Below are 12428 nucleotides of genomic sequence, written 5' to 3'. Positions count from 1 at the left end.
GCACCTTAAGGACTAACAAAATTTGTAGTAGGGTATGAGCTTTTGTGAGTCACTGCTCACTTCTTCAAACTTTTTTGCATTTATTCTTTGCATCCTCCTGGATTGAATCCTCCTGGATCAAATAGAGAACTAGGCTTCCTGTCTCATTACCAATGCTGATATCTCCATGCTTACTATCCCTCTGCATATCACACCTAATCCAATCAAGGCTGCTATTGTCATTTGGCATCTGAAATAATTTTTATAAAGTTTATGTCTCTGGTTCCTCAAGTTACAGTTCATGGCACACATGGCCTGGCCCAACAAAGGGACATTTATGTCAGTTCCTTCCGGCCCTCATAACAAACATTTGACACCTCTGAAAACATGCATTCTCCCTCCCTTTTAAAATGTTAATACAAACCAGGGAGCCTGATTTTTGCATAGTAATACAGGGTGGACGTAGAAGGGTTAAACATGGATTCCTTTTCCTGCACAGCCCTGAAGCAAATTCTGGTCACCACACTTCAAAAACGATGATATAGCATTGGAAAAAGTGCAGAAAAGGGCAACTAGAATGATGAAAGGGTTGGAACACTTTCCCTTTGAAGAAAGGTTAAAATGCTTGGAGCTCTTTAGTTTGGAGAAACATCGACTGAGGGGTGACATGATAGAGATTTACAAGATTATGCATGGGATAGAGAAGGTAGAGAAAAAAGTACTTTCTCACAATATGAGAACTCACGGGCACTCAATGAAATTGCTGAGCAATTGGGTTTGAACAGATGAAAGAAAGTACTTCTTCACTCAAAGAGTGATTAACACATGGACTTCACTGCCACAGGAGGTGGTAGTGACTACAAGCATAGATGGCTTCAAGAGGGGATTGGATAAACATATGGAGCAGAGGTCCATCAGTGGCTATTACCCACAAGTTATAGATGGAATTCTCTGTCTAGGGCAAGTGATGCTCTGTATTCCTGGTGCTTGGGAGGGCAACAAGGGGAGGGCTTCTAGTATTCAGGCCCCACTGATGGGCCTCCTGATGGCACCTGGGTTTTTTTGGCTACTATGTGGCTGAGTGTTGGACTGGATGGGCCATTGGCCTGACCCAACATGGCTTCTCTTATGTTCTTATGTTCAAATTAAGGCTGCAAGGAGCCTGCAGTTTGCATTTTATGGACCTATGCAATTCATCAGTTTGAGCCCTTAAGCAGAGTTCTGTCTAAGGGAAAGATCTTTCCTACCTCCCCCTTCCACTGCAGCCCTCTATGTCCCCCTAAAACCCATTTCCAAGGTTCAGGGAGCACACAGGAATAGTGTAGGCTGTGGGGGTGGTTGCAGCTGGGAGAGAGAACTGGTGGAAATTACAGGCACCCCCACATGTTTAACCACACATACCTTTTGCTCAGACAAACCAGCCCTTTCAGACTAACCCATGGTTAAGTGTACCTAGGATTACAGCTTTAATGGAATTATCTATTTACAGCATTATTTATCCGTGTGTAGGCCGAAATCTGGAGGAAGGGGTTTTTTGTTGTTGTTGTTCTGTGGTTTCTTATTTTAGGGAAGTTAGTGGGGGAAGTAAACAGTATGGTATTTTTCAGGAACTGTCCCAATGTAACCCAATGGTAGAATTTAGAAGCAAAAGTCTGACAGCCAGGAGTAGCGTTCTTCAGCCTTCTAAATACAGGCTCCAGCCATATTTTTTTTATAGGGAGCTGATTTATTTTAGGGGACTCCATTAAGCACTTCATGGGAATGCTTGACAGAGCACAGGAAGAGTTGTATATATAGTACCGGTATGGCAGTATTCATGGTCTTCCTGCCTTTATGAAATGGTACCCTTAAAATATCAAAATAAGGATTCTTATACCTGTGTCTCCACATCACCACCACCGCTGCTGCCTTTCCTTTCTTTTTGCTTCTTCTAGAGGAGGTTATTCACACTTGCAGATATTGTGATGGCTTCCCTACTCATGCTCAAACCTTGCCAGTGGGACAGAGTTCCAGTGTTTCAATTCTGGAAGTGTTCCAGCTATAGTTTGCCCACATCACTCACACCTGAAGCTGGGCTGGTGGTGTTTCACTCATAAATATGTTTGCTTTAATTATGGGATCATGTGGAACAGCCAGATTAGAGTCTGCCCCTTTGTTTTCAGACTAGTCTCCACCTATGGTTCTCGTTGTTGTTAGACCCTGTGTCATGTTTGTTCTGCTTTCTTTCCAGCCAAGATGAAGCGGAAGGATGAAAACGCCCTTCTTGGGAATGGTAAATTGATCCCATCCCCCCACCCCCAGTCATTGTTATCTTCTTTCCTGTTTTTAAACACTGCTTTTAGATCTAGATAAAAGAGCTCCGTGGCGCAGAGTGTTAAAGCTGCAGTACTGCAGTCCTAAACTCTGCTCATGACCTGAGTTCGATCCCCAGCGGAAGCTGGGTTTTCAGGTAGCTGGCTTGAGGTTGACTCAACCTTCCATGCTTCCAAGGTCAGTAAAATGAGTACCCAGCTTGCTGGGGGGAAAGTGTAGTTGACTGGGGAAGGCAATGGCAAACCACTCCGTAAAAAGTCTGCTGTGAAAACGTTGTGAAAGTAACGTCACCCCAGAGTCGGAAACGACTGGTGCTTGCGCAGGGGACCTTTCCTTTTCCTTTAGATCTAGACAGATCCATAGAATACCAGCAGGAGAGCCAGTGGGCTGTGAACCTAAAAACTGCAACTTCTGCTCAGCCATAGACCCCCTCCACTCCACACCCTATGCCAGTCAGTTCTCCTGAACACATACATGGTTATGTCTCAGTCCTAGGTGCATAAATGAGAATATTAATTAACCAATTTAAATGGATGTTTTGATGATCTGTGAAATAAGGCTTGTAAACATATTTTGCCCAATAAGGGTGGAGATTTGTGTTTGTTTTTTGAGAAGTCAGCTTGCTCTGACCTGGATGGCCCAGGCTAGCCTGATCCTGGAAGCTAAGCAAGATTAGCCCTGATTACTACTAGAATGGAAGACCATGAAGGAAGTCCCAGGGTTGCTACACAGAGAGCCTGCAATAAGTTGGCTGCAACTTGAGAATACCTTCCAACAACAACAGGAGGCAGCTTGAAAGATGGACTGTAAATTGTGTGGCATGTTGACAGAGGCTTTTGCCAAAATCCCAAAATTTGCCAAAATGATTTGGCTGGATGCACCAGAGGGCCAAAACAAAGGGATCTGTAAACAATGGGAAGTGATGTCCTTCATAAATCAATTTCAGTTCTCAAATAGTCTGGTTCCAGCCTGAGACCTTTACTCATAGACTGGTAGAATTGACTTCCTTCCTTCCTCATATTGTCTCAAAATATTCTTGTTGTGCTGTTTGTGCATTTGCAAATGCAAATATCAACATGCAAGAACAGTTGTGGCAGACACCAACTTGGCACGAGAATCTAAGGCACTTACAAATAGGTCTGTTTGCCCTTGCTATTTGAAATGGCAGACTACAGACTTCGTTCACGTTAACATCTTCACCTGAGATTTCACATAGAAAGCTCATTTCCCCCCACTTTGTAAATGTTCTGCAGGCTCCAGATGCTGTGTTTCAAGGATATTACATTTTGCAGCATTCAGAGTGCAATATCTTCCGTCACAGATAATGTGATTCTTTGTGTAGAATGCTCAGCCACTGTAGCGATCAGCTGTGGAATGTAGATCTAAGAGTACAATGTAAAGCCTATGGCATAAGTTTTCATGGACTTCAGCCTGTTTCATCAGACATAAGCATATGATAAAAGTGAGCTCTAATCTACTAAAGTTTGTGCTGCAATAATTGTGCTGGTCTCTGAAGTACCACAATACCTCTGTTTGGTTTAACTATGTCCCCATTGCTTTGCGGTTTCAGTTCATATATGTTGTGTTCAGTTCATTTGTGTTGTGTGCATGCTTTACACTAGAATGCTATGCAAAATTACTTCCTTCTAAGTCCATTGGCATGAATCCTGCCACTCCACTGTGCAAAGTTTGGATGGCGCCTTCCTTCAACTTGTGTGGATCCATTCCAATGGAAGAGTCACTTGTTGGAAGAAGACTACTCAGCGTAGAGGAATTTCCTCCAGCCTAAGATAGGATACATACCATTGACTTTCATGGATTTAGAAGGAACTCTGCTTAGGATTGCACTGTGACTGAGAGCTGCCACCTATATTCCTGCTACGTATGAACTTTCACGTAACCTGAAAACAAAAGAGGTCTTACTGATAGAACCTCTTGAAAACGCTTCTTAAGTCCTGTCCCTGACTCTGGACACTCCCAGAAGTGTGGAACAGAAGTAGAAGTCTTTTAAAGGCACATTCACAAAAGACAAATGATGTGTTGAGCACATGAGGAATGTCTCTGGAAAGGGAAGATAATCTTTCCTCCACAACACTCTGAGCCTCACAGTTCATTGTTGTGCACACTGATGGGGGAATCAGTGCAAGTTGTAACATCCTGCTCTGTTTGTCTGTGGGCGTGGGGGGGCTGCTCATGCTCTTTCAGCATACCCACTGGCCTAAATAAGAAAGTCACTTGGACATATATGAAGACAAGTCAGTTCTAACAAGCAAGAACATGCTGATTTCCTAACTAATTCTTATTGCTGATGTTTAGATTTCTACGCTGTCTTGCCCCAAGATTTCAGCGGTTTAGACATTTTATGCGACTCGGAGGTATGAATCCCTTGGTCTCTGATTTAAAATGTATTCCCATATAAGCTGCCCTGTGCAACTGCCACTTGTAACAAATCCAGGCTGAAAGTACTTATCCAGGAGTAAGCCTGTGGGGGGATATTCTGGCCAAAGTGGGTTGAAATTGAATGGTCTCTTATTGAGTACTGTTTTTCTCTGGGTTTTGATTTTTAGTTTAAAGAAGAATTCACAAAGCTGTTTCAGGAATCGTTGCAAACACTCTCCAGCGTTGGGCCTCCGACTATCCTAGCATATAGACGGGAAACATCACGAGGAGACATTGAAATAGCGGTGAGGGCTCTTTCCACTCAGTAATTACGGTTCCATAGTAACAAGGGAGGTGTGTGAATTTTATATTACAGATCATGGCTATCTTTTAACCACCCTCACTTATTTATGCCAGTAGGGGTTTTTTTTCTGTATTTGTGGTTAGCTGGGTGTATTTTAATAGGATAGGTGTAATCACCTCATGCCCCAGTTTGATTGTGATTACAGGTATGCATTGATGTGCATACATTGCATGCACTGAAGAGCTGGCCCTAATTAGTACTTAGATGAAAGAACAAAAGTCCAGGGTTGCTGCACAGAGGCATGTAATGGCAAATTGCCTTTGAACATCTCTTTCCTTAAAAACCCAATGGGATTGCCATAAATTGGCTGCAGCATGGAGGCACTTTCCATCACCTTGGACCCTGTAGCCCTTTCCCATTGCAGATGGGGAACCAGCTGAAAGAGGGCTGTGCTTGAACAATCAGTGACTGGCAAGAAGAGTACTGAGCAGCCCTTCACCCTTCCTCCTTGCCTGCTTGCCTCTCAAGATTCCAGCTTCCCATCAGTGGTTTTCCCTGGAATAGGAAAAAGAGTTGTATAAGTAATGTTAATGTGCCAGTTGACTGAGGGATGACGTGTTGTTGTTTTGAAATCACATATGGTGCAGTCCTTCCAGAACATTAGCATAAAAGAACATAAGAGAAGCCATGTTGGATCAGGTCAGTGGCCCATCCAGTCCAACACTCTGTGTCACACAATGGCCAAAACATAAGAGAAGCCAGGTTGGATCAGGCCAGTGGCCCATCCAGTCCAACACTCTGTGTCACACAGTGGCCAAAAAAATTATATATTATATTATATATCTATCTATCTATATATATATATATACACACACACACACTGTGGCTAATAGCCACTGATGGACCTCTGCTCCATATTTTTATCTAACCCCCTCTTGAAGCTGGCTATGCTTGTAGCCGCTACCACCTCCTGTGGCAGTGAATTCCTACTGTGGCAGTGAAAAAACCAGATGCCATCATAAGGTCCACCAGTGGGGCCAGGACACTAGAAGCCCTCCCACTGTTGTCCCCCCAAGCACCAAGAATACAGAGTATCACTTGCCCCAGAGAGTTCCATCAATACCCACAGTGGCTAATAGCCATGGATGGACCTCTGCTCCACTTCATAAAACAGGATTGGGATTACATGACTGAATAATCCCCCCCCCATAAACACTCTTAGTTTGCATGACTGAATGATTCTGCCCCCCACAATGAAAAACTCCTTGTTTACTGAAAGTTAACATATAAGGCAGAAGAGATGTCATGTAGCTTTATTTTTTTTATTTCAAGTATGCTTATTTATTTCAAGCATTGGAAAACATGCAGAAAATGGCAATTAGAATGCTTAAAGGGTTGGAACACTTTCCCTATGAAGGTGCTTGGTGGTCATTAGCTTGGTGGTCTTTAGCTGAGGGGTGACATTATAGAGGTGTGAAAGATAGTGCATGGGACAGAGAAGGAAGAGAAAGAAGTATTTTTCTCCCTTTCTCACAATACAAGAACTTGTGGGCACTCAATGAAATTCTGAGCAGTCAGGAGCCCCATAGTGCATAGTGGTAAACTGTAGTACTGCAGTCCAAGCTCTGCTCACGGCCTGAGTTCGATCTCGGCGGAAGCTGGGTTCAGGTAGCTGGCTCAAGGTTGACTCAGCCTTCCATCCTTCTGAGATCGGTAAAATGAGTACCCAGCTTGCTGGGGGAAAACTGTAGATGACTTGGGAAGGCAATGGCAAATCACCCTGTAAAAAGTCTGCCATGAAAACATCGTGATGCGACATCACCCCAGAGTCGGAAACGACTGGTGCTTGCACATCTTTACCTTTACCAGGTTAGAATGGATAAAAGGAAGTATTTCTTCACCCAAAGGGTGATTAACACATGGAATTCACTGCTACAGGAGGTGGTGGCAGATACAAGCATAGACGGCTTCAAGAGAGGATTGGATAAACATGGAGCAGAAGTCCATCAGCTGTTAACCACAGGGTACAGGTGGAACTCTGTCTGGGGCAAGTGATGCTCTGTATTCTTGGTGCTTGGGTGGGTGGGGAACAGTGGGAGGGCTTCTAGTATCCTGGCCCCACTGGTGGACCTCCTGCTGGCACCTGGGTTTGCTTGCTTGTTTTTGGCAACTGTGTGACCAAGTGTTGGACTGGATGGGCCATTGGCTTGATCCAGCGTAGCTTCTCTTATATTCTCATGTTCTTATACCTCCCTGTTCTCCCCCATGAGGACCCAAAGCAGCTTTCGTTATTCTTCTCTCCTGCATATTATTTTTCTTTCTTATGCTGTATTTTTCTGTGTACTGGGAGATTTTAGGCTGACATTAAAAAATGTGATCCTCTACCTGCTTTTCTGAAGTTATATAGCCCTGGGAAGACTAGGTTGGAGAAACAACCAAAAAAGTCTAGAAGGATGTTTCACATCAAACAAAATTGTTCAGAGTGGAGCTAATCAGAGACAGTCTGACTCCAGGAACATAGGTGGGCAAACCAGTTTATCTTGAGTGCTTTGCTGCTTGTCAAGCTCTTCAGGAGCCAGATGCCTCTAAAATCCCTAACGAAATAACAAATTGGATCATTTACAGTTGTCTGTAATCCCTTTAGAAAGTAAAAGGAAAATTAGTCTCTGAGCTGTCAGTCACGTTAGCCCTGCTGCACCATCTGGATTTGTACAAGGATACAGACAAAGACAAAGGACCAGTGGGTGAAGACTGAATGGCCTTGGTTCATCACTGTTGAATACTTGAGTGGAAATGTAGAACCCCAGGCTAGTGGCAAAGGTATAAGGACAGGAGAAGTCAGGGAAATAATCTCTGTCGGTTTGGTAGAAAAACTGGATTAGAAAAAGACACCTGTTCCTTGGGCCTTGCTTTAGTCTCAGTATTTCACTAATTAGGTTGCTTTTATTTCTGCCGTCATGTTGCAGCTGACTGACGGCAACCCTGTAGGGTTTTGAAGGCAAGAGACAATCAGAGGTGGTTTGCCATTGCCTTCCTTTGTGTAGTGACCCTGGGCTTTCTTGGTCATCCATCCAAATACTAGCCATGGGCTGACCCTGCTTAGCTTCCAAGACATAATGAGATCAGGCTAGCCTGGGTTATCCAGGTTGCATATTAATAATTGTAAATCTTCTATTTGAAACTAGAGTGCTTCTTTGAAGGAGTGTTAGGCCTCTGCCCTGCATTTACTGTGTGAAAATTTACAGTACGGCAAATATTTGATCAAAACCCATTGCACAGCTTTTTCCCTACATTTTTGTGGATGGGTAGAGAAGAAGCATAACCAGTATTGCTGAAAAATCCCAGATTTTCTACAAAAATGATAAGTGAAGCTGAGTTGTTACTATAATTAGTGACTGTTAGACATGTGGCATGTAAATAAAAGAGTGGCTCTTTTATACATGTGTATGTGTCAGCTTTTGGTTCTAGCTCTTTTCCTGCCTGAAGCATCCTATGTGCTCCTGGTGATTTCTCATTAACTGAACAATCCAAAGCAGAGGTATACCTTTCTAAGCTCTTTGATTTCAAGGGTGTAATTCTCCTAAGGAAAGGACTATGTGCACTTAACTTGGACACTGAAACCAATATTGTTTTAAGCATTCTTAGCTTTGCCACCAGATTGTGTCACATTCATCACCTCTAAATTAGATCTGGGCTGCAGCCAAAATGTGTGTTTTGAAGAAAACATTTTATACATTCATAAAGACATTAGAGGAAGTGGCTTGTTCATTTGGCTTTCTTGGTATGATGTTATGAACCCCAGCCATTTTATCTTATTTTTCTGTATTAAATCTTAGACTGCAATACATACCCCTGGAATACTAGACAAAATTAAGATTTTCTCAGTCCCATACACAAGGTGATTCCTTCCCTTCCCCGTCCCCTGTCCTGGCTTTCTGAAATCTTGGTTGTCATGGAGGTGCCTAAAGAGAACCTCCAAGCCAGGAGGCAACATCAGGGGAAGGCCTCAGCCACTTTGCCCTGTTGTTGGGCCTCCAGAGTAACTGGTTGGCCACTGTGTGAGATAGGATGCTGGAGCAAATGGACCACTGATCTAATCCAGCAGGGCTCTTCTTATGTTCTTTTGATTGTGTATTGAAATTCTAATGGGTACAGATAGATCTCATTACAGTTAGCTGGAAGTGAGTTCAGATGTGTTAGTTTGTTCCCAGTAGCCATGAATCTGATCTGTAGCCAATCTTGCACACTCCCTCTCTCACCCATTTTCCCTCCTGTGCATGGCATACTACAAATCAGTTGTGATGTCCTAATATGGGTGCCTTAATAAATCAAGGGCAGTTTACTTCCCAGTTTTGTTTTTCTAAAACAAATTTAAAAATCCAGCTATCCAAGTTAATAAATTACCTACCTTTGAATGTCACAACTCCTTGGTGTTAAATTGGAGAAGTCCATCTTGTGTCTTTGATCTCAGTGTTCTGGACAAGAGGAAGGAAGGAATACACAAGGCCAAATTCTCTTCATGGGTGTCATGTTCACTGCTAAGCCTGGAGCTGTTGCTTTACCTGGGGTTTCTGGAATACACAAATGCAGTGACAAGTACAGAAATACACAGGAGCAAGGTCTAAAAACTGGTCCAGAGCCAGATATCTGAAAATATCCTGTCCAAGGGTCATGGTAGGAGGGTCAAGGATCCAAAGCTTGGGAACAGGTGCAGGATACAGAGGTCTGGATTCAGGGGCAAGCACAGATTACTAGAGACAAGGTACAAGGCAGCAGGGTCAGGATATCGCTCTGCTTGCTAAATAGGTCAGCACACATGAGGGGTGGCAAGCACACCTCACTCACCATGTTCCTTTTATCTGCACCTTTTTGCTGACTCATCCCCTAAGGGCTAGGTGTTGCTCTCTACAGTTACCTTCACCTTCCTACAGATATGGGTCTTTTACTGTTTCTCTATCATTTTGTCAGTTCTGGGCCTGCAAGGACTCTGCTCCAGAGACTAATGCTGGCCATTGCTGAGCAGCCAAGCAGGCACTCTATCATCTTTCCTGAGCCATCAAGTGCTCTCTTCTTCTGAACTCCACTGGCTCAGGAGAGGGGCGAGGGAGGGAGAGAGAAGGTCAGCCTCTGTGGCATCTCTCCTCCTGGATGATGAAACAGCCTGGCTATGACTGGGAAGTGTTTTCACTTCCCAGTGATTCCCCTGTTGGGTCCACTGCCACATCTGGCTGCTCAGGTGGGGATTCTATCAGTGCAGGGCCTGATTTTTCAGATTCCTTCTCATTAGAGGAGGTGGCAGCTGGCTGGCTCATGACCCCAGGGACCACAATCTCCACTTTGATCATGACATCTGGGCTGAGCATTGAAATCACCATTAAATGAAAAGGCAACATTGGATCCAATCCATACTTTATCACCAAACATACTGGAGAGAGTTCCTGGGTTTATGAGTGAACTTTGGGGAACAAAAGGGTTCCACAGAAGCAGCTTCATCCTGTTTCGTTGCTGCACTGGAGAATGTTTGCATTCCTCTTTCCTGCCTGCTGTAATAGTAGAGATTGTCCATGTGACTTTGTATTGGATGCAAAGACTCCTGCAGCCACAAAATGAACAAAGCTTTACTGGCATAAAAGCTACCAGTTGTTGAGTCTGGCTGATGTAGTGGTTAGAGTGTGAGTTTTGGGAGGACCGGGGTTTGAATCCTTCCTTTACCATGAAGCTCACTAGGTGATCTTGAGCCAGTCATCCTCAGCCACACCTACCTTACAGTGTTGTTGTGAGGATAAAATGGGTGGGGGGAGAGGGCCAGGAATGCCACCCTAAACTCCTCCGAAGGAGGGTGAGATTTTTTAAAAGTCTAATAAATAAGGAAGGTGAACCAAGACCTAACCTGAAAATTCAGAGATCACATCAATATATATTTCACTTCCTTCAAAGGCTAAGGCAACTGATGTGAAGCAGTGTTATCTTAAAATCAGTTTACAAATATTTAAAAAAAACCCAATATATACCATAGTGCAACTTAAACAGCAAGAAAATAAAACTAACCAGAAGAACACTATTCTTTATGAGCCTGCATCATGATTGTTATCACTCATATTTTTTAAAATTTTGTTTCAATTCTTCTCCACAGTTGGAGGAAGAATATCCTGCATATTGCGAGTTCTGTGGCAGCTTGTTGAGAATCTATCCTTCATTTGACAGTCTAGAAAAAATAGCTGAATATGAATCTGTAAGTAATGGAAAAGCATTCTTTTGGACTCTTTGCAAAGCCAAGAACCACACTGCCAGGTAATAGCAGGAACTTGCTTTCCAGCTTTTCTGTTGCCAGGAATGCAGAAACCTACAGGAGTTCCTTGTGAATGAAAAGAAGAACTTAAAAGAGAGGGTAGTGGAACGGATAGATGTCAGTCCCCATAAAGCCCACGGGACTGAGGCGGAGAGGAAATTAGCACGGGAAAGAGCCCGCCAAAGGTACTGCTTTCTCAGTCATTTTCAGAAATTTGGAACTTTGGAGCAAGCTTGCATCACAAATCAGTTTTAAAGCATGAAGAGAAATGGGGGAGCGGAAACATATTCTCCATGATTTTCCCTGCTGCTTAGTCAGAGGCTCCAGCCTGGATTCTTATTTATTTATTTTACAAACTTTATATTCTGCCTTTTTGCCCTCAGAAGAGCCAACAAGATGGCTAACAAATTAAAGCATCATTAAAACAGTTTAAAAACAGAATTAAAATATGTACAAATTCATAAAAACAACCATTAAAACATTCGATGAGGAAGGGGGGAATCAATGAGGGAATGCCAATCAGAACAAAAAAGGTCTTCACCTGCTGATGGAAGGCAGTAACATGTCACTTTCCCTGGGGAGAGAGTTCCAGAGAACCCTCTCCCAGGTTGCCACTTGCCTAATCTGAGAAGGCAGAGGCACCCAAAGCAGGTGCTCCAAAATGATCCTAATGGCCAAGTGGAATAGACTCTTAATGCCTAACTGCATTAGTAGGATTGCCAGCCCACCCCCCACCCCTGTGGAGGTAGGGAATCCCCTCCCATCAGACCCCTTTCTCCCCCCTGCCAATCAGCTGGCTGGCAGGGATGCCTGTTGGAAGAAGAAAGGAGATCTAAGCTACATTGCCAGTGACATGGCAACACCATTTCTGGCACACACCAGCAGTAACATCATCATGTTAGTGAAATCACAGCCATGCTCTGGTGTTCAGGCTAAATCTCAATGATAGAAACCATTTTTTTTTCCATAGAGTTTTTGCTCAAATACCAGGGAGTTGCCACAACATCACAACGTGATGACATTGTTTGCAGTACTCCCTGGAAATGACATAGCTGCATCATACCAGCAATGTCTCCTGGGCCTTCCTCTGACTCTCAATACCGCCCCCCCCCCAATTCCCTGCCAGTTGCTAGGAGGGACCTGGCAGCCCCATGCATTACACAT

General features: G+C 43.7%; 1 protein-coding gene across 1 annotated transcript in view; it reads left to right on the top strand.

Moving 5' to 3' along the window:
* Nucleotides 1–12428, top strand: part of ERICH6 (glutamate rich 6) — a 42411-nt gene that overhangs the window by 18908 nt on the left and 11075 nt on the right. Inside the window, exons 8-12 of the mRNA XM_060242343.1 lie at nucleotides 2210–2251; nucleotides 4609–4667; nucleotides 4860–4976; nucleotides 11109–11207; nucleotides 11292–11449. Coding sequence (XP_060098326.1) covers nucleotides 2210–2251; nucleotides 4609–4667; nucleotides 4860–4976; nucleotides 11109–11207; nucleotides 11292–11449 — 475 coding nt within the window. The remainder of the gene's footprint in view (nucleotides 1–2209; nucleotides 2252–4608; nucleotides 4668–4859; nucleotides 4977–11108; nucleotides 11208–11291; nucleotides 11450–12428) is intronic.

This window comes from Heteronotia binoei, chromosome 6, assembly GCF_032191835.1.
Source record: "Heteronotia binoei isolate CCM8104 ecotype False Entrance Well chromosome 6, APGP_CSIRO_Hbin_v1, whole genome shotgun sequence".
In the NCBI taxonomy this organism is placed as follows: Eukaryota; Metazoa; Chordata; class Lepidosauria; order Squamata; family Gekkonidae; genus Heteronotia; species Heteronotia binoei.
This window is presented reverse-complemented; position numbering and strand designations above follow the sequence as displayed.